This window comes from Oncorhynchus masou, chromosome 11 (assembly GCF_036934945.1).
Source record: "Oncorhynchus masou masou isolate Uvic2021 chromosome 11, UVic_Omas_1.1, whole genome shotgun sequence".
Taxonomy (NCBI): domain Eukaryota; kingdom Metazoa; phylum Chordata; class Actinopteri; order Salmoniformes; family Salmonidae; genus Oncorhynchus; species Oncorhynchus masou.
The window spans coordinates 43,580,107-43,602,588 of record NC_088222.1 but is presented as its reverse complement, the minus strand read 5'-3'; the positions used below and the strand labels follow the sequence as shown (position 1 = coordinate 43,602,588).

General features: G+C 43.0%; 1 protein-coding gene across 1 annotated transcript in view; it reads right to left on the bottom strand.

The window, feature by feature from the left end:
- Positions 1–22,482, bottom strand: part of LOC135547875 (uncharacterized) — a 102,759-nt gene that overhangs the window by 18,991 nt on the left and 61,286 nt on the right. Inside the window, exons 4-7 of the mRNA XM_064977091.1 lie at positions 22,340–22,476; positions 4,609–4,780; positions 2,742–2,927; positions 2,203–2,338 (exon numbers count right to left, since the gene is read on the bottom strand). Coding sequence (XP_064833163.1) covers positions 2,203–2,338; positions 2,742–2,927; positions 4,609–4,780; positions 22,340–22,476 — 631 coding nt within the window. The remainder of the gene's footprint in view (positions 1–2,202; positions 2,339–2,741; positions 2,928–4,608; positions 4,781–22,339; positions 22,477–22,482) is intronic.

Here is a 22,482-nt window from a genome sequence, read left to right as displayed (position 1 = left end):
ACAACAACATGTAAACAAGTAAGGCAAAAGCACATCGGTGCGAATGAAGCACGAAAAGAAAAGCTGTATTCTTTCATGAGTTGTTCTTTTGCTACTAATTAGCACTAATTTCGATTCTCTAATCACGGGTATTAATTTGAGCTTTGAATATCTTACGATCAAAGAGAAAGATGGAATGAGATTATTATTCTGAGTTGAAAGGGATTTCTGGAGGGCAGGGGTAACATTTTGCTGTACATAATAACAAGAAACCCAGCCACACTTTTGAGTGATATACACTACATTACCAAATGCATGTGGACACCTGCTCGTTGAACATCTCGTTCCAAAATCATGGGCATTAATATGGAGTTGGTCCCCCTTTGCTGCTATGACAGCCTCCGCTCTTCTGGGAAGGATTTCCACTAGATGTTGGAACATTTCTGCGTGGATTTGCTTCCATTCATCCACAAGAGCATCAGTGAGGTCGGACACTGATGTAGGGTGATTAGGCCTGGCCCGCAGTCGGCATTCCAAATCATCCCAAAGGTGTTTGATGGGGTTGAGGTCAGGGCTTTGTGCAGGCCAGTCAAGGTCTTCCACACCGATCTTGACAAACCATTTCTGTATGTACCTCGCTTTGTGCTCAGGGGCAGTGTCATGCTAAAACAGGAAAGATCCATCCCAAACTGTTTCCACAAAGTTGGAAGCACAGAGTTGTCTAGAATGTCAATATATGCTGTAGCGTTAAGATTTCCCTTCACTGGATCTAAGAGGCCTAGTCCGAACCATGAAAAATAGCCCCAGACCATTATTCGTCCTCCACCAACCTTTACAGTTGGCACTTTACATTGGGGAATGTAGTGTTCTCCTGGCATCTGCCAAACCCAGATTAGTCCGTTGGACTGCCAGATGGTAAAGCGTGATTCATCTCTCCAGAGAACACGTTTTCACTGCTCCAACGCATTTCCGAGTCCAATGCGAGTCCAATGGGGGCGATCTTTACACCACACAAGCCGATGCTTGGCATTGTGCATAGTGGCTTGTGTGCAGCTGCTAGGCCTTGGAAATCCCTTTCATGAAGCTTCCGGCGAACAGCTCTTGTGCTGACTTTGATTCCACAGGCAGTTTGGAACACAGTAGCGAGTGTTGCAACCTAGGACAGACAATTTTTACGTGCTTCAGCACTTGACAGTCCTGTTCTGTAAGCTTGTGTTGCCTACCACTTCACGGCTGAGCCATTGTTTCTCCTAGAAGTTTCCACTTCACAATAACAGCACTTACTAGGGCAGCTCTAGCAGAGGAGAAATTTTACAAACTGACTTGTTGGAAAGTTGTCATCTAATGACGGTGCCACGTTGAAAGTCACTGAGCTCTTCAGTACGTGTGTCACGCCCTGGCCATAGAGAGACTTTTTATTCTCTATTATGGTTAGGCTAGGGTGTGACTAGGGTGGGCATTCTATGTCATTTTCTCTATGTTTTTTATTTTTATGTCTTGGCCTGGTATGGTTCTCAATCAGGGACAGCTGTCTATCGTTGTCTCTGATTGAGAACCATACTTAGGTACCCTTTTCCCCCACCTGTTTTGTAGGAAGTTAAATTTGTAGTTGTTCAGGGCACATAGCCCAAAGCTTCACGGTTGGCTTTTTGTTCTTCGTTTTGTTGGCGTCATTTTTAAATAAAGTTCAAATGTACGCTTACCATGCTGCACCTTGGTCCTCACCTCATTCCAACTATGATCATGACAACGTGCCATTCTACTGTCAATGTTTGTCTATGGAGATTGCATGGCTATGTGCTCAATTTGAAAAACTTGTCAGCAACGGGTGTGGCAAATTTGAAGGGGTATCCACATACTTTTGTATATATAGTGTAGAACACCTTCATTAACACAAAATGTATTTCCATAATTATATGTCAACAGCCTCCATTTGACGTAGGATATGATGTGACCTACCAGCAAGCAGTTGCTGAAATAACAATAGATAAATACTTAATGCAAAACATTGTGGCTAAACCTTCTCTCACCCTAATGTTGTTTAAATTTGAAATGTTGTGCATGCAGGGTGGAACACTTTGTACAATTTGTACATACACTGCAATTGTTTCTGCCTATGTCACTACAATGTAGAGGTAAAAAGGACACTTGTTGTATGACGTAATATCAGGGAAGGTGAGGTACCCATAGAACTGGTTTGAGGAAGTTGGAAAGGCTTCTCACCTGACACCACCTGGGAGTTGATGGTAGTCATGGCAATGTTACCCTGTTGCAGGGTCCCGGTGGGCATCATGATGCCCGAGGAGTTGACGGAGCTGGAGACTGATGTCATGGATGGAGAGGATGTCTGGAGGAGGTCCTGGTGAGGTCAGAGGTCATAGGAAGAGAAGGAACCAGTAAGGGGGTTGAGAAGGGCCGTTCAGGATGTACTTACGACTAATACAATTTGAAACTTGAAACATGAAAGTACTGAACGTTGCGGATCAAAATGCCATGAACAGAGCTGATGATTCCTTAGTGCTACATATAGGAGACTTATCTGTTCTTCAAAATGTATTTCTATCCAAACGTTACACAATGTATTAGACTAATTAATACAGCTCAGATGTTTGGACACGAGTATAATGGTCTTTCAGAAAAACACTAAAACATAAAAAAGCGCAGTTGGCTCCTTCAAAGTGCATACCAGATACACTATGTTTAGAGATTGTACGTATGTGCATGCGTGCACCAGTGTGCATATGTGTAAGTGTCCGCCTTACCTGCTGCAGGCTGAGCGAGGTGTGCGAGGGCGAGTAGGGCCCGCCCAGGTCATTGCGAAGCAGGTTGTCGCTGTGCATCTTGGTCTTGAGGCAGGTGATGTAGCGGTTGCAGAAGTCCTTGCAGAGCTCGTTGACCTTCTCCAGCTCCAGAAGGTGGATCCTCAGCACCTGGATGGCCTTCACCATCTCGGGAGGGAGAGAGAGAGAGAAGAATATATGCAAGCTCAATGATTGGGGAAGGAAGGAAGCTACATGCTAGCCTGAATGCTAGTCTAGATTGGCTCAACATGAGCTAGCTCTATTGTTGATTTCTCCAATTTTAGAAAGGTGTAACCTTAGCAGACCTATGTTCAAATGCATTTGCATTTGAATATCTGATAAAAAATATATATTTTTGGTGTGTATTTGAGTATTTACAAATACACAGCCAAAAACACGTACTTTTATTTTAGTATTTGAATGCTTATTTGATCAATTGTATTTAAGAGAATTTTCAAATACATACTTCAAATACTATTTTCAAATATCTGGATAAATGCATGGGAGTGTATTTGAGGCAGTGTATTTGAATTGTTCAAATACTTTCCAAATGTATTTCCAAATACATTAACATTTTCAACTTCTTGTCTTTTCAAATAAAAATATATCTGAACACTTCTTTCAAATGTATGTGAAAGTATTTGAGATATTTGAAATAGTATTTGAACCCAGGACTGAACCTGGTCACCATGACGGCCTTCACCATCTGAGAAGAGAGAGGCAAAGCCAGCAGGCTCAATGACTAGGGAAGTAGGCTACATGCTAGCCTGAATGCTATGCTCGCTCAACATTGGCTAGCTCCATGGTTGCCTTCTCCAGTTTGAACCAAAGGTAAATAACAATATTGTTTCTGGACAGCCCCCTCATGTGCCTTACAAATGATGTGCTAGCCCTAGTCAGTCTCTGAACGTTCTAAGATAGCCCTTGACATAACACCTGCTAATCTATGAGCCCTCTCAAAATCCTTCACTATGATCCAAACTTTGTCCTTTTTCCAACCAGGCTTCTCCTCCCAGTGTTCACTCCCTCAAAGTCAGCACTCAAGGGCACCAGAATAGGGCGGAAAAGTGCTTGGCCAAGGAGGAGATAAATCTGCCAATTAACTGCCGCTTGTTTAATCGGGAGCCAAGTGCCATCTCGGCCAGTCAGCTTCAGCATTACTGTCCTGTGGAAGAGTTAGTGTGTGCCAGGGCCAGTCCGCGGCCGGCACCTCGTAAAGCACACAGATGCGGGGTTAATTGACTGCCGCACCACTTGTCGGCCGAGTACCCCCATAATGATGAGAGCCGACCTTCCATCTCTCTCTCTCCCCAGCCACCTTCCCTATTTCTCCTCATTTCTAATTACTGCTAGCTGTCATGGAAGGGTGGAATGGAAAGATCATGAGGGGGGAGAGTGGGAAAGGGGAAAAGAGAGAGAATGGGTGAATATAAATAAATATTTAGAGAGACAAAGGAGAAGGAAGGGAAAGGGGTAGATGTGTCTGCATGTGAGAGAGAGAGAGAGAGAGAGAGAGAGAGAGAGAGAGAGCTAATTGATAGTCTAGAAGAGAGAGCCATGTACATGTAGGAAATAAGACAACTTGATATGAGTGGGAAACAAAACGGGGCGTATGTGAAAGGGATATGTAATGACTGCCTCCACCAGTAGAGGAAGCAAGTCATCCTCAACATTAGTGAGCTATGTTAGACTATTGAGATACTTCTTCAACCTGAGGAAGCCGTTAAGACTATTGAGGTGCCTCCTCAATGAAGAAGTCATGCTAGACTATTGAGATACTTCAAAGCCACATTAGACTATTGAGATGCCCCCCAGGCAGGGTACTAACCAGGTTGTCCAGGTCGGGGTCCTCGCTGAAGAATGGCTTGTGGTCCTGCTCCTGCTGATGCACAAAGTTCTCGATGTCCACATCGAAGCTGGCAGAGGTGATGCATTCAGAGCCCTGGGTGGCCTGCTCACACTTCTCAAACAGCAGGGCCAGCAGTGGGAATAGGGGATGTCTGGAAGGATAGGAGAATACAGGAAGTAGTTTGACTTTATAACTGCTTTAGCTGTATCTTGATTGCCATATAAGAAGTAGTTCCAGGTGCAAAGATTTTTTTTAACTCTGTTTGAGAAGAGGAAATATTGTTTGTTATGGATACTGCTCTCACTGTATCGGCATTTGTGGTATGTGTATCATGTTTACAGGTCGACAATACTTTGAAATGCAATGTTCCTGAGTTCTCTGAAACCACATTCACAGTAAAGGCTCAACTCCAGAATTACCATTAAATGGGAAGACTGAAGTTTGAAGGTTTGTTGTGCATTGTGTTCGTGATACAGTATTGTTGTACTGCAACAATTTTCTATGTTTTGCACCCAGGAAGCGCATAAGCAAGTTAACTTGATTGTTAACTCCACTGACAAATGCAACAGACAAAGCAAACAGTACGACACTGAGATGATCTACTGCACACCCAGTCGCCAAGCTCAGCAAAGGTGCAGGAGTAATCCGCTGGGCACACACTGGTTGAATAAACGTTGTCAATGAAATGACGTGGAACCAACGTGGAATAAATGTTGAATTGATGTCTGTGCCAAGTGGGAAATGCATATGATTGAGTGAAAACTGAGCCTCCACACACTTCAATCAGATGCAATTAAAACGCTGAAATTGCGTCTGATTGAAGTGCACGCAAACTCCTTTTCCACCTCCTGACAAGCAAAACAAAATAATGAACAAACTGTTTGACGCAACCTCGTATCACTGTGTTATCAATAGTTTGGATTAGTGTTGCAAAAGTCCCAAAAAATCTTGCTTATTCCCTTCTGATTCTGTAAATCTTCAATCCATGAATTCTGAAAACCTGGGGCTTTTGGGAGAGTTCTTGGGATAGTTTTCTCATATTCCCTAGGACATTTAGTTCTGGTATGAATCAATATGAAGATGACGTTAAGTAGTGATGATATGGTCCATTGCGATAACAGTGAATGTCACCTACATTGTTACCATCTGTCTTTTATGGCCAATGTCACAAAGGTCAGACCACTCAGTAATATGGTTCAATGATCCATCTGCAAATCCCCCTCTGTTTAATATAGTAGCTCCAACTTCTGCAACTCAGGCAATAATGCCTGTTCAATGTTAAGGAGAGAATATACAGTGTATCAATGAGTATCAATGTTTTGTCATAATTCAGAGTTGGACAAAGTTTATGGATACTTGCGTAGAATTAACTGGACAAGACCAAAACAGAGAACAATAGCAAATCAAATAGAATAGAAGATAAAAACATCTTAATCCCTCCTTAATAATCATACAAATGCCAGGAAAAAGCCTTTAAATGTGCAAAACTATTCAAACACTAAGAAGCACTTCATCAAGCACACTATAGTACCAATAACCTTTATAGCTTTGCGTATTTCATGTTGTAAAACCCAAAATAGCAGAGGCACCTCATAACATGAAACAACATGACAATTAATTAAAATCTCCCCAAAAAACATGACCTCCCTGCATCCCTCTCTGTACTAAAGTGGTGTGCGTGTGTTTGTGTGTGTGCGTTGGTCTGTGCCTAGGTGTAAGCATGCATACATCCATCCATCTGCGAACGTGCACGCGTGTGTGTGTGTTTTTATGTGGCGTGAGAGAGTAGGTAGGTAGGGGGGAGGTGGGCATGCAGCACACGGAGCTACTCTAGGATGCTGGGAGAGTGGGCCCCTGCTCTGGCTCTAACCCATGGCTCGCAGCCTTTAATAGCCCACTATATTAGACTCTAATCTGCCTGATCCCAATTTAATGCGGCTCCCTCGGCCAGACGTGAGACGAATGCTAAACAGGCGGCCATGCGCAGAGCGCTGAGCTGCAGTCCCCCCGGCCTCATTCACGGGGCGTGCGAGAGAGAGGGGGGGGGTTCGCTATAAGTGCCAACTACTTCCTCCCTCTGAAACCGCACACAGAGGAAGGGGATGAAGGAAAGAGAAGATAGAGGATATGAGTGGAGGGGGGGGGGGGGCAAGGGAGAAGGGCTGGCTGCTGCAAAGGGGTAATATGTTCATCGTGGCTTGTTTTTCAGGTCCTATGCTATGGCAGGTGTTCAATTATTTAACTTGCTGGTGATCTAACGCACAGTTCAGACGACGAACTTATGGTGAGTGGAACTGAATAGAAATGAAGAGCGGGCTGGCACGGTTGAGAGCTTTTCATGCCATACTGATTGGTTTCATACAACCGATCTCAACACTACAGTTGGTTTTGGGTCGAATTCAGGCATAACGGCGACCTCTTCTGTGCTAAAGAAACAACAAAGTTTATTGCACTAAAAAGGTAAAGACCAATCGCAATACCTGTGCAGCGCAGATGTTAATGTTTGAAACTAAATATGATCGGTTTACGGTGTTGCGGTTAACGGTATCTTCAGATTTCAAAACTCCCTTTAACTAAGGAATCACAAAGCGTCTTCTCATCCCTAAAATAAACCATGCGGTATGTTAGCGATGGCGATATTACTGTGCAGCGTAAACGTTCTATTTTCTCCCGAGATTGCAAAGTAATTCATAAGTTGATGTTGTGCCCATCCGTTATGAATGCTTCAACCTCTGTGTTGAGAAGTCATGTTTTTACCGTCAATTGCTGGTTCAAAGAGCACCAAAAACTATAATAACCATGAATATAAGCCTTTTAGCATTTCTGCCACCACAGAAACAGACCCTGGGTCTGTTCTAACGTGTTTACATGTGAATCGAAGGGGGAATACTCTTTTCACGCCATTCTGGTTGGTGGGCAGTGCTATACATAACGGTGGGCGTAGATTTCAGTGGAATCCACACAGTATCGAGAACAAGCCAATAATTCGCTCATGTTCGGATCGTGGAATCTTTTTAACACACTGCTAAGCCATAAAGTACAGTTTGGCTAAACTTAACTACAGCAATGGATGTTACAGTTTGATCAGGGAGCCCCAAAGTTGAAGTAAACAAATGTAAATCGCTGAATTCACATTTATGTTTGCTATTTCATGCAGTCAGAGAATAGAAAGAAGCTAAACAAAAAGATTTCGCATTGTTTGAAGTTGAGAGACATCACTCACGCAAAGTAACGAGACTGGTTGTGTAAGTATGCCTCCAGGATAATATGGTAAAGTTGGTCTCATGTATAGAACCCCAAGAAATAAATAAGATCTTTAAAAATCCATCCGATTAGCAGTTTTTAAAGAAGCCAGCAATGCAAATAATTAATCTCAGCGATTGACATGTATTATTGCATGTTGACTAACCAATCGCAGTGAAATTTGATTAAATAAATCTCACCTACATTGTTACCTTCTGTCTTTTATGGCCACACACACACGTGCAATCAGTTTTCTATATTTCATTCAGGTAAATTTAGTAGATTGACATTGTTTGTTGGCTAGCAAATAGGGACTGCTGTTTTGGCATCAAATTAAGATAGATAGAGAGGTGATTCCGAGTGGTGCAGCAGTCTAAGTCACTGCATCTCAATGCAAGAGGTGTCATTTCAGTCCTTGGTTTGAATCCAGGCTGTATCACATCCGATTGGGATTGGGAGTCCTATAGGGTGGCGCACAATTGGCCCAGCATAGTCCAGGTTTGGCCGGGGTAGGCTGTCATTGTAAATAATAATTTGTGCTGACTTGCCAAGTTAAATAAAAACATGTATTCGGAGAATGGGGTATAATTTATAGCGACCAAAGTAAGTTGTACTTCATAAAACCAAGGCACTCTTGTGGAAAAGTTAAAAAGCCTTTATTTTAGTGGCTATTGAATAGTAAAAAATTTAATTAAATACACCAACACGTTGCGGCTCACAGGCCTTCTTCAGGGAGCACAGCAGTAACAGGTGAAATGAATGACCAGAAATTAAAGGGGAGTGGAGAATATTAACCAATAGATGAAGAGGAAAATTAAGCAAAAGTATGCACTAATATGAAAGTGCATTTGTAAACTATAAGTATTAACCCACCATAGTTTAAGTTATGAATGAGGTCCCAGGCGGAGGGTTTCCAGTTGAAAGTGCATGTGCATCGGACAGTCCTTGAGCTTTGAAAACCACGGCCACTGTAATGTATACCACCGCCCACGGAGTGAAAAGAGTTAGTCCCAATCCGAGGCCATGATTGTGCTTCCGTTGTGGGTGTTGTAGAGAAGCAACCTTTATTTGCATGCAATTAACATATATCAATATGCATGACCATTTCTCCCGACACTGGAAGAACTGCTCTGGCGCGCTGTATGAAACAGAGGTGTGCTTAACCCATTCCACGCCCAAAGAGCAAACTATTGTCAAAGGTCTGACGGGGTGAACTACCACTGTATGGTTTCAGAAAGCACTCTGTCCACGCTATTCCAAAGAGAACGTGGTGTATTTTTTAGTTTGGTGAGGCGATGGAGCGGTGAACTAGGGCTAAGATATCTAAGTGTTATAGACAGTTATTGTCTTGTGAGAGTAAAAACAGGTCCAAGTATTGAACTAATCTAAAATGAAAACCCAGATAAATATAGGAATTTATCATGTTATTGATTCCAATAGAAATGTGTGTTCCCCCTTCCTCAGTAGTGCTTTCTGTAAACACACAGACAGGCGCACACGCGCACACACACACGCACACGCACACACACACACACACACACAACTGATGTAATGGAGATATGATGCCGTGGGGCTTCTTCTCATAACCTCGGGGCATTATGGGTACACAATAGGTTTTATTGGCCGCCTGGCCCACACCTACAACACCACAGTAAGAGAAAAACGGTTCTTCTCCACAATGGGTCTGGATTTGCATCCCTTGCCGACAATCCATAGAATGCGAACATATTGTGACCATTCTGATCGGTCCCAGAATCTGATGGGTTGGGCCAGAGCTGGCCTACATGATCAACTTTGATACTCTGATTGGTTAGATTTGTTAGAGATGATCCAATCGCTGATTAATTTGTTTTGTACGACACCCCTCATTTTGAAGTCACACAAACAACTTCTAGGATGGCAGTTTCAAACTGAATGTATGTAGCAATTGATAGAGCAGCAGAATTAAATTCAGGGTGAGTTGTCAGGCAAATAAACAATAGCAGTAATTACACAATTTAATCCTTATTTTAGATGGAGTTATTAAATGGTAAGGCTCCAAGCACATAACAGGCATGGACCTTTTGCCTGGTTTAGGATATTTTCCCTGGTTTTGGACTTTTTACATGGTTCTACTGGTTCAGCTGCTCAGGTCGGTGCAAATAAATGTAGGCCTACCAAGTCACATTTTGTTTCCCTTGACTTAATGGTCACTATTTTGGTACTTCTGTATGCCTTAACCCAAGCTGTGCAAATTGGGAGCATTTCATTTCTTATACTCATAGCTTGAATGGAGGCTACACAGTTTCATGCTTAGGGAACAGACAGTGGTAGATCAGTGAGTGGATCGGACTGAGGTGAATGCTGTATAAGTCTTTCTGATACTAAGGATGTCCTAATATGGACACCATTTAGCCCCACATCGAGGACACCAAACAAAACAGCCAGTCTCTATCTGCAGTGCGACGGAATGGAGACGACCGACGGGGGGATCGTTACCCGGGCCATAAAAGAGCCATTTAAAGGACGGAGGGAGTGAGCGTGGAGTCAGTCAGCACAAAGTCTCTCCTCCTGCACCAACTGAGCCACGACAAAAACACCCCACCGAAACGGTCCTCCGTGAATCACACTCGCACGATACGTGTTCACTTAAACATTAAGGTTGGGGAATGGTTATGAAAAACCTACCCTTTATCTGCAGTATCATATCTGAATCAAAGGCATGGGGGTGCATCTGAAATGGCACTCAATTTACTATATTGGCACCCTATTCACTATATAGTGGTCCAAAGTGGTGCACATAGGAAATAGGGTGCTGTATCGAACGCAACCATGGTGTGATACTAATTGCGTACGTGTTTGTGGCCTTGCTGTCATTAGCAAGGGTGTGTGCCTTCTGAGTTTCTATACCTTGGCTTATCGATCTGTACTCATAATTGTGGGGACTTATTTATGCATGTAACGGTTTTCTTTAGTTGAAGGAGAGGCGGACCAAAATGCAGCATGGTTTCTATTCATGTTTAATTTATAAAAACTCTACACATGAACCAACTAACTAAACAATAAACGTGAAAACCTAAAACAGCCCTATCTGGTGCAAACACAGAGACAGGAACAATCCCCCACCAACACACAGTGAAACCCAGGCTACCTAAGTATGATTCTCAATCAGAGACAACTAATGACACCTGCCTCTGATTGAGAACCATACTAGGCCGAAACATAGAAGTACCCAAATCATAGAAAAACAAACATAGACTGCCCACCCCAACTCACGCCCTGACCATACTAAATAATGACAAAACAAAGGAAATAAAGGTCAGAACGTGACAATGCATAAGGTCATTTTTCAGTCCTCTCTCCATATACAATGGAAGTAAATCTATAAGCATAAATACCTGTAGTACCTGTGGTAGAAAAAAAACAGTTCAGAAAAACCATGTAAAATTAAAGTATTTCCGTAATTGGACAAAAGGTGCCGCCCCTCAAGAACAACCATGTTTTGCTATTCCAATTTTGTTCTCTGCCACTGTTTTTGTTGGGGAGCTTTTGGCAACCCACCCAGGGGGTGAAGAAGGTTAGAGGAGGGGGTGGCTTTATCTGTGTGTTCACCGTGTTTGCCATTCTAATCAGTCCTGCCATATGCCCGGGCGCTTTATTAGGACCCAGTTTGTGGCAGGAACCACGCTGTGTCTGCTCTCGACAAGGCCCTCTCCCCCAGGCTACATGTCTGAAGCACACCCTGTGCAGGGGTGCACACATACACGTGCACACACACACACACACACATGCACAGGTACGCAAACAAGCATGCACACGCATGCAAGAAACACACGCACACACACACACACGCAAGCATGCATACTCACACCCAGTGAGTTTAACGGCAGCCCATCTCTCTGCCTCCTCCTTTTGCTCTTTTACTTCCTTCCTTCTGTCTTGTCCTCCCACCTCCCTTCTGTATTTCTTCCTCCTATTTATTTCTCGGTCTCTCCTATTCTCTCTTTTGCTCTCATTCTTCCCTTGTCCATCCCAGGGGAGAACGACTGAAAGTTCAAGGCTGACCGTGGTACTGCAAGGCATTGTTACCAGAAAACAGGATCTCCTAATTTTCCATAGTGAATCGAAAAATGTCGATCTTCGCGGTTAACCTTTGTGTAAATAAAAAAAATGTTTCAAAGACAATCATGTTAACAATAATTGCTTCTAATACACCAATGCATGTTCTATAACTGATTATTTTAAGATCACACAGAGGAAGTTATAAGGATAATTGAGTTGCTAATGGCAGCCTGCATATCCCGGTTGGCCTTCAACTTTAGATACTCAATGAGAGGGGCAGCACTGAGCTGGCCTGTAACGTCACTTCCTGGAGTAGCACCAACTACACATGTTATGTCTCCATGAGACGCCATCTTAACCAACTTCATTTGGCTTCAATGTCCTATTGAGTCTTCACATAGGAATGAATGGTGTCACATGATCGATGGCTTACTGATTGGTGCTGATAGAGATAGCAGCTTCGCTTCTAGTCCTTAGGAAACTGTGCAGTATTTAGTTTTTTATGTATTATTTCTTACATTGTTAGCCCAGAAAACCTTAAGTGTTATTACATACAACCGAGAAGACCTATTCGATTACAGAGAGACGTCAACTTACCAGCACAACCACTACGCTTTGTCCCAAAGCGGATCATTTGTCTGCACCTCCCATGGCATTTGAACTGATTCCAGAGGCCGACCCAAAACACAGCTGGAGGAGAAGGTGCCAGAGCGGTCTTCTAGTGAGGCTTCGGATGCGCGCACACCACCCACCGCTTCTGAGTATATTACTCGCTAATGTCCAGTCCCTAGTTAACAAAGTCAATGAAATCAGGGCAAGAGTTGCATTCCAAAGAGATATCCAGGATTGTAACATGCTCTGTTTCACGGAAAAATGGCTAGCTGGGGACATGCTGTCGGAGTCCATACAACCAAAGGGATTTTCAGTGCATCGCACCGACAGGAATAAACATCTCTCCGGTAAGAAGAAGGGTGGCGGTGCATGTTTCATGATTAACCTCTTACACTTATGGTGGCGCTATTTCATTTTTGGAAGAAAAACGTTCCCGTTTTAAACAAGATATTTTGTCACAAAAAGATGCTCGACTATGCATATAATTGCTACTGTTCGAAAGAAAACACTCTGACGTGTCCAGAAATACAAATATCTTCTCTGTGCGTGCCCTTTAACGTGAGCTTCAGGCAAAACCAAGATGACTTGGCATCCAGGAAATGACAAGGATTTTTGAGGCTCTGTCTTTCATGATCTCCTTATATGGCTGTGAACGCAAGAGGAATGAGTCTGCCCTTTCTGTCGTTTCCCCAAGGTGTCTGCAGCATTGTGACGTATTTGTAGGCAGATCGTTGGAAGATTGACCATAAGAGACCACATTTACCACGTGTCCGCCCGGTGTCCTGCGCCGAAATTGGTGCGCAAAAGTCACCTGCCAGTATTTTTCCATGGGGCACAGAGAGAGAAGCAAGCTTCCATGAACTGCATGTCCATGAAGAGATATGTGAAAAAACACCTTGAGGATTGATTCCAAACAACGTTTGCCATGTTTCGGTCGATATTATGTAGTTAATCCGGAAAAAGTTTCACGTTGTAGGTGACTGCATTTTCGGTTCGTTTCGGTAGCCAGGCGCAATGTAGAAAACGGAACGATTTCTCCTACACACAGACGCTTTCAGGAAACACTGCGCATTTGGTATGTGGCTGGGAGTCTCCTCATTGAAAACATCAGAAGCTCTTCAAAGGTAAATGATTTTATTTATTTGGTTATCTGGCTTTTGTGAAAATGTTGTGTGCTACATGCTACACAAAATGCTATGCTAGCTTTGCATACTCTTACACAAATTAGTCCATTTCTATGGTTCAAAAGCATATTTTGAAAATCTGAGATGACAGTGTTGTTAAGAAAAGGCTAAGCTTGAGAGCAAACGCATTATTTTAATTTTATTTGCGATTTTCAGAAATCGTTAACGTTGCGTTATGCTAATGAGCCTGAGGCTTAGTCACAATCCCGGATCCGGGATGGGGAGTTTCAAGAGGTTAACGACTCATGGTGTAATTGTAACAACATACAGGAACTCAAGTCCTTTTGTTCACCTGACCTAGAATTCCTCACAATCAAATGCCAACCAGCCGTGTATATCCCCCTGCAAGCGGACACCATCAAGGAACTTCACTGGACTTTATGCAAACTGGAAACCATATATCTTGAGGCTGCAGTTATTGTAGCTGGGTATTTTAACAAAGATAATTTGAGAACAAGGCTACCTTAATTCTATCAGAATATCGATTGCTGTACACAAGCGAGACCCTCCTACAAGGCCCTCCCCTGCCCTCCTTTTAGAAAATCTGACCATGACTCCATCTTGTTGCTCCCCTCCTATAGGCAGAAACTAAAAAAGGAAGCGCCCGGGCGTAGGTCTATCCAACGCTGGTCTGACCAATCGGATATGTTCATGGTAGCCTCAGATAATAACATTGACGTATATGCTGACTCAGTGAGCATGTTGTACCCACTGTGACCAATAAAAACTTCCCTAACCAGAAACCATGGATTCATGGCAGCATTCAAGCAAAACTGAAAGCACGTACCACCGTATTTTCATGGCATGGTGACTGAATAAAAGATATATGGCTGAATACAAACAATGTAGTTATTCCCTCTGTAAGGCAATCAAACAAACAAAGTGTCAGTATAGAGACAAAGTGGAGTCGCAATTCAAAGGATCAAACACGAGACGTATGTGGCAGGGTCTACAGACAATCACGAATTACAAAAAGAAACCCAGCCCTGTCGAAGGACATCGACATCTTGCTTCCAGACAAATTAAACAACTTCTTTGCACGCTTTGATGACAATACAGTGCCACTAACGTGGCCCGGTACCAAAGACTGTGGACTCTCCTTCTCCATGGCCGATGTGAGTAAAACTTTTTACACATGTTAACCCTCGCAAGCCTGCCGGCCCAGACGGCATCCATAGCTGCGTCCTCAGAGCATGCGCAGACCAGCTGGCTGGTGTGTTTACGAACATATTCAATCAATCCCTATTCCAGTCTGCTGTCCCCACATGCTTCAAGATGGCCACTATTGTTCCTGTTCCCAAGTAAGGTAAGGTAACTGAACAAATTACTATCGCCCCGTAGCACTCATATCTGTCATCATGAAGTGCTTTGAGAGACTAGTCAAGGATCATATCACCTACACCCTACCTGTCACCCTAGACCCACTTCAATTTGCTTAGAATAGGTCCACAGACGATACAATCACTATCACACTGCCCTATCCCATGTGGACAAGAGGAATACCTATGTAAGAACGTTGTTCATTGACTACAGCTCTGCATTCAACACCATAGTACCCTCCAAATTCATCATTAAGCTTGAGACCCTGGGTCTCGACCCCGCCCTGTGCAACTGGGTCCTGGACTTCCTGACGCGCCGCCCCCAGGTGGTGAAGGTAGGAAACACTATCTCCAATCCGCTGATCCTCAACACTTGTGCCCCACAAGGGTGCATTCTCAGCCCCCTCCTGTACTCCCTGTTCACCCACGACTGCGTGGCCATGCACGCCTCCAACTCAACCATCAAGTTTGCAGACGACACAACAGTGGTAGGCTTGATTACAAACAATGATGAGACAGCCTACAGGGAGGAGGTGAGGGCCCTGGGAGTGTGGTATCAGGAAAATAACCTCTCACTTAATATCAGCAAAACAAAAGAGATGATCGTGGACTTCAGGAAACTGCAAAGGGAGCACCCCCTATCCACATCGACGGGACAGCAGTGGAGAAGATGGAACGTTTTAAGTTCCTTGGTGTACATATCACCGACAAACTGAAATGGTTCACGCACACAGACAGTGTGGTGAAGGCTGAAAAACCTCAGAAGGCTGAAAAAATGTCATTTGTCACCGAAAACTCTCACTAACTTTTACAGGTGCACAATTGAGAGCATCCTGTCAGGCTGTATCACCGCCTGGTACGGCAACTGCACCGCCTACAACCGCAAGGCTCTTCCCTCCAGGACACCTACAACACCCGATGTCACAGGAAGGCAAAAAATATCATCAAGGACAATAACCACCCGAGCCACTGCCTGTTCACCCCGCTTCCAGAAGGCGAGGTCAGTACAGGTGCATCAGTACTCAAGGCCATCAGATTGTTAAATAGCCACCACTAGCACAGAGAGGTGGCTGCCTACCTACAGACTTGATATCTTTGGCCACTTTAATAAATGGAACACTAGTCACTTTAATAATGCCACTTTCAGAATGTTTACATATCACGCATTACTCATCTCATGTGTATATACTGTAATGTATACTGTATACTTCACTATCTATTCTTTAATAATTATTGCATCTTAGCCGCTCTGTCACTGCTCACCCATATATTTTATACTTATATATTCTCATCCCATTCCTTTACTAGATTGTGTGTATTAGGATTTTCTGTGGAATTTGTTAGCTGTTAGGTTTTGCTGTGGAATTTGTTAGATATTAGGTTTTGTTGTGGAATTTGTTAGATATTACCTGTTAGATACTGCTGCACTGTCGGATCTAGAAGCATAAGCATTTCACAACAACATCTGCTAACCATCTGTATGTGACCAATACAATTTGATTTGATTTGATTTATCCATTCATATATACAGTCATTGTTGGTCCATCCTCCCTCCATCACCTGCAATGCGGGATAGATGGGCAAAGCCAGCACAGGGTGTAGTGTATGCGGTATGTGAGATCTGAAGTGTGTGTGCGTGCGTGCGTGTGTGTGCGCATATCTGCCTGCGTGCTTGTATTCTCTGTCTCTGTCACAGTCCAGTTGTAGAGAGCAAGTGGGCTCATGGGAGACGGAGGCAGATGGGCTGGTGTGTCACCTTCCTATCATCAGAGCGTGACACTTTCATTGATCCAGTTAAGCCAGTGTAATCTTTTCATGTTACTCATTTCAAGTTATAGTTTGTATTCACCATTCAAACTGTCCAGGCCGTTTAAATCTATTCAGTCATATCAGCTGTGGTCGTTAATGTTCCTGTGATTAACATTATCGAAAGATGCTTACTTCCACAAGTACCCAGTTCTCTGTATCCGTAACAATATCAAAGTTAAAATCGCTTGAGAAACTCCCTCACTAATATCCTGCAGCCCTTCCTCTCTCAACCTTCTCAGTCAAGTCAAACGACAAGGAACCAACCAGAGATCAGACTGACCATGCCAATAAACCACTGGGCTCTGACACAAACACCTTTCAACCAGCCCGCTGAACTCTCGAAGGGAAGCCTTTTTTTAAGGAACACGGGTGGCTAGCTTTGCACCATCAAACAACGCTGGGCGTTAAGGATGGTGGGAGCGGTCAGACGGGAGACAAAATAGCGCTGAGAGCTTCACAGCGGTGAAGGTAAACAGACTTTATGGTGCATTACGGATTTCTGTGCGCAGACATCCTGCATGCCCCATCCCAGGGCACTGTCAAATTAAAAGCGTTCCCATAGTGTATGATACGGAATGTCTCTGCCTCGCCGCTGCGCCACTTTGCTCTGTGGATGCACACACGTGTGTGCTCGCTAACACACAAACACACACACATACCCTCTCATTCCTCGCTTCCCTGTGAATCCGTAAACCCGCTGGAGTTCAATAAGTGGCAGCAAACACACACTTCAAATTGCATTTGTCACATGGTGTAGTCTTTGCCATGAAATGCTTACTTACTAGCCCTGTTCCTACAATGTAGAGTTAACAATTAAGAAAATTAACCAACAAAAATAGAAGAATAGTAACACAATAAATAACAACAACGAGGCTATGTCTCGGGCGGATCAGCATTAGCAGGTTTCAGAATTTTGTCAACCATTCTGTACTGTGCCTTCAGAAAGTATTCATCTCTCTTGACTTATTCCACATTTTGTTGTGTTACAGCCTGAATTCAAAATGGATTAAAAAATAATAATAATTGTCACCCATCTACAAACAAATACCCCATAATGACAAAGTGAAAATATTTGTTTACAAATTTTTGCAAATGTATTGAAAATGAAATCCAGAAATATCTCATTCACATAAGTATTCACACCCCTGAGTCAATACATCTTAGAATCGCCTTTGGGGTAAGTCTCTAAGAGCTTTCCACACACCTTAAAATTCTTCAAGCTCTGTAAAGTTGATTGTTGATCATTGCTATACAACCATTTTCAAGTTTTGCCATCGATGTTCAAGCCGACTTATGTCTGTCGTCTAGGTAAGCAATTCTGGTGTATATTTGGCCTTGTGTTTTATATTACCTTCCTGCTGAAATATTAATTTGTCTCCCAATGTCTGCTGGAAAGCAGATTAGCTGATTAGCAGATTAGTGGTTAGCTCTATTCTGTTTCTTTTTATCCTAAATAAAACTCCCAGCCACCACCATGTTTGAAAAATATTGAGAGTGATGCTCATTGATGTGTTGTGTTGGATTTGCCCCAAACATAACACTTTGTATTCAGGACATAAAGTACATTTCTTTGCCAGTTTGTTTGCAGTTTTACTTTATTGCCTTATTGCAAACAGGTATTTTGTACAGGCTTGTTTCTTTTCACTATGTTTTTATTCTGTACAGGCTTCCTTCTTTTCACTCTGTCATTTAGGTTAGTGTTGTGGAGTAGCTACAATGTTGTTGATCCATCCTCAGTTTTTCCTATCACAGCCATTAAACTGTAACTGTTTTAAAGTCACCATTGGCCTTGTAATGGGAATTGTAATTTTTGTGCTTTTCTTAAAACTAATTTCTGTGTTTTATTCATGTGCTGTTCTAATAAACAAGTTCTGTGTTCATGCAAGTGACTGACTTAACGAATCCTCACTTATCAGTATCTACAATTTGGAAGTACGCCCAGACCTTGTTTTGAGAACGAATGAAAGATTTCTCCGTTTTAAGGTCTCAGCATAGAGAGAAGAAGCCTCGTGAGGTATTGGTCAGTGACATGTTATGAACCAGTATTGGTCAGTCACATGAATGAAACAAAATGGTAATGATTAATTAATTATGCTAAATCATGCAAATATAACTTGTCTGTGTACAGCCATATATAAGACAACTGCTGGTACTTCCCAGTGGGAGCTCCTGATTGACATGTGTACTATGGTGCATTGAGTTGGTTGGAACCTCTCCAGCGCACTGACAAATAAAGGATGATTAATTTAAGATTGACTTTGAGTGTCCCTGTGTAAGAATTTCCATGACAGCCTCATGGTGAAATCCCTGAGCAGTTTCCTTCCTCTCCGACAACTGAGTTAGGAAGGACGCACGTATCATTGTAGTGACTGGGTGTATTGATACACCATCCTTAAGGGTAATTAACAACTTCACCATGCTCAAAGGGATATTCATTGTCTGTTTTTTTTTATTTTTCCCCATCTATCATTAGGTGGACTTCTTTGAGAGGCATTGGAAAACCTCCCTGGTCTTTGTGCTTGAATCTGTATTTGAAATTCACTCCTCGACTGAGGGACCTTAAAGATAATTGTATGTGTGGGGTACAGAGATGAGGTAGTCAGTCAAAAATCTTGTTAAACACTATTATTGCACAAAGAGTGAGTCCATGCAACGTATTATATGACCAGTGAAGCACACTTTTACTCCTGAACTTTCAGACTTGCCATAGCACCATAATACTTATTGACTCAAGAAATTTCAGCTTTTCATTTTTTATTAATTTGTAAGATTTTCTATAAAAAACATAATTCCACTTTGACATTATGGGGTCTTGTGTGTAGGCCAGCGACATAAACACATTTTAAATTCAGGCTCTAACACAACAAAATGTGGAAAAGCACTGTAGATCTCAAGTTCACTGCATGTATTTTAAATTCTTAATGTACAGAACATTTTCTCAATATACCCAACCATGAAGGCGGAAATAGTTGCCACATTGATTCTGTGAGATACTGTGTGTGTTCCTGTTTTCCTTGTGAAACAAGCAAACAAACAGTTCATCTAAGTTTTACGACTGTTTTACATATCAAAACAAAGTAGCTAAAATCTCCCCAACCAACATTTCACTTACAAAGACGTACACAACAAATAAAATATGCCTCTCGTTCAGCCTCCATCAGTTGGGCATATAGTGGAGCAACCTCTGGAAAACAGACCGCCTGCTAGCTCGCTATTAAGACAAGCCCAATCTAGCGCTTCTTCATCGGGAGCTTCGTAACTCGTTAGGCTAATTACAGCTATCACAAGTTGATTCCGCCTGTAATAATTAAGTGAGGACTCGTCAAAGAGAATAGAGGAGCTAGACAGGTTCTCCGTGCACAACAAACTCGCTATCCAGGCCATTAGCGAAAAGAACAGACGTGTGCACAAACATTAATAAGGGAGAGATGCTGCAAACTTCCTGGATAAATTACAGGGATGCTAATTCAAACTCTGGTATCACTTTGAAAACTTTCCAACCCCCAAATGGCGGCGGAGAATTGGAACAGTGTGGAACAGGGGAGGAGCAGCTTTTTTTGGATTGAGAATGTACAGAGAATGCATCATTGACAGTAGTGGGAGGGAGTCGAGACAATGGCTTTTTGGAGGCTACATTTGACTCATTGAACACATGCTTTAAAGTTACTTATCAAGTTGCGTATCTTTTATTAGTTATAGCACAGCATTTTGTCATCAAGGCCATCCAAATATAAAAACAAGCATTCTGTCTTTAATCCAAGAAGGTTTCCAACATGTGTTCATCAATTGGCACAAATAGAATATGTTAATTTCTGATTGGATTTAACCCACAATATATCTGTCGAGTTAGCTTTTGTCATTGCAGCAGCATGTGTTGTGTGTTGTGCTGCCGCATGGTGTGAGCACACTACAGGAGATGATCAATAAAGTGGGAGACAGGAAGCTGTCTCCTCCGCCTGTGGATGTTTAGAATGTTGTAAGAACATTTGGAAGTGTCAAAGAGGAAGAAAAGGCAACGTTTTGAAGCCCCTTTTTGCTTTCAGTTTCATATCCTTCAAGTGGTAGGGTTAGCGGTCTGTGTGCGTGTGTGTATGTGTGCATGAATATACTGTACATACGTTTGTGTTTGTGTGTGTGTGTGTGTGTGTGTGTGTGTGTGTGTGTGTGTGTGTGTGTGTGTGTGTGTGTGTGTGTGTGTGTGTGTGTGTGTGTGTGTGTGTGTGTGTGTGTGTGTGTGTGTGTGTGTGTGTGTGTGTGTGGTGTGTTCATGTGTGTTCATGTGTGTTCATGTGTGTGTGAGTTCACGTGTGTGTGAGCACGGCTGCGAGCCCGCCTGTGAGTGTGTTTTCAGGAGGGACTATAATGAGTGAACAAGCAGCGTGGGCCTGGGGCTGAGTGTCTTTTCCAGTGCCCACAGCCCCTCTCAGGCTGGCTGCTCACATCAAAGAGAAGCCTTGTATCTCAGAGGAGCTTAGAAATTCTGCCCCAGGCTTGGCGAGGCCTTCACAGCACTCGCCGAAGGGGCCTGAGCCGGCCAACCATGGGGCCAAGAGCACACTCAGACAAGAGCAGTGGATAACCACACTAGGGGAGAGCCAAGGAGCCAGGGCAGTGAGCCGAACAAAGAGCATGCAGTGTCATCATAGAGTTTGCTGAAGACGGTATTGGGGAGAAGATGTATTTTTCTTGGTAGCACAAAAATAGCGGTTTGTTGCTGGAGCATGATTTCTCATTGGGAGATTGCTGAACATATTACACATTTCTGTGTTCTGTGAATAATTTTCTTAAGTTTAACAGATAATAAAAGCCCATTATGAAAGTGCATTAATATTCAAGTGATGAGTTGGGAGAGGAGGATGTTTTTCAAAATGTATGTTTAGTTTTCAGTTGGCAGCAACTGTCTATTCACTTAATTACTCTTACAAGGATTTCCTAATTGTGATACTGCACTTGAAAAGATCATTCCTTACACATTATGTACCACACAATAGGTTACACAAAACCCAGTGCCCTGGAGAAAATACAGAAAACTAACCATCATCGTGCTCAATCTTACCTTAGCATTGTGTGTGTGTGTGTGTGTGTGTGTGTGTGTGTGTGTGTGTGTGTGTGTGTGTGTGTGTGTGTGTGTGTGTGTGTGTGTGTGTGTGTGTGTGTGTGTGTGTGTGTGTGTGTGTGTGTGTGTGTGTGAGTGAGTGAGTGAGTGAGTGAGTGAGTGAGTGAGTGAGTGAGTGAGTGAGTGAGTGAGTGAGTGAGTGAGTGAGTGAGTGAGTGAGTGAGTGAGTGAGTGAGTGTGTGTGTCCATGCAGGAGTGGGTGTGTGCGTCTGTTTAAAAGTGTCCTTTTAAAAGCCTGATGGTTCTCAAAATCTCCTCAAGGCAGTTTTGCCTTACCACTTTTTGGAGAGCTTAGTTTGAATTAACTAACAGAGAGAATTTACACTGTATAGCACAGAAAATGTACAGTATATTGCACAAATGTATGCTTTGAGACCACGTCTTACCTGTAAACGGCCCGCTTATCTGACTCCAGCTGGGCCTGGGGGTCAAGGGTCACATTGATGGGGGTATTCCCAGTTTCTGAGGATGCTGAGATGTGGACCTGTTGGGCCTTGGAGTTCTGTTGGGTGGTGCCCGTCATCTGAGG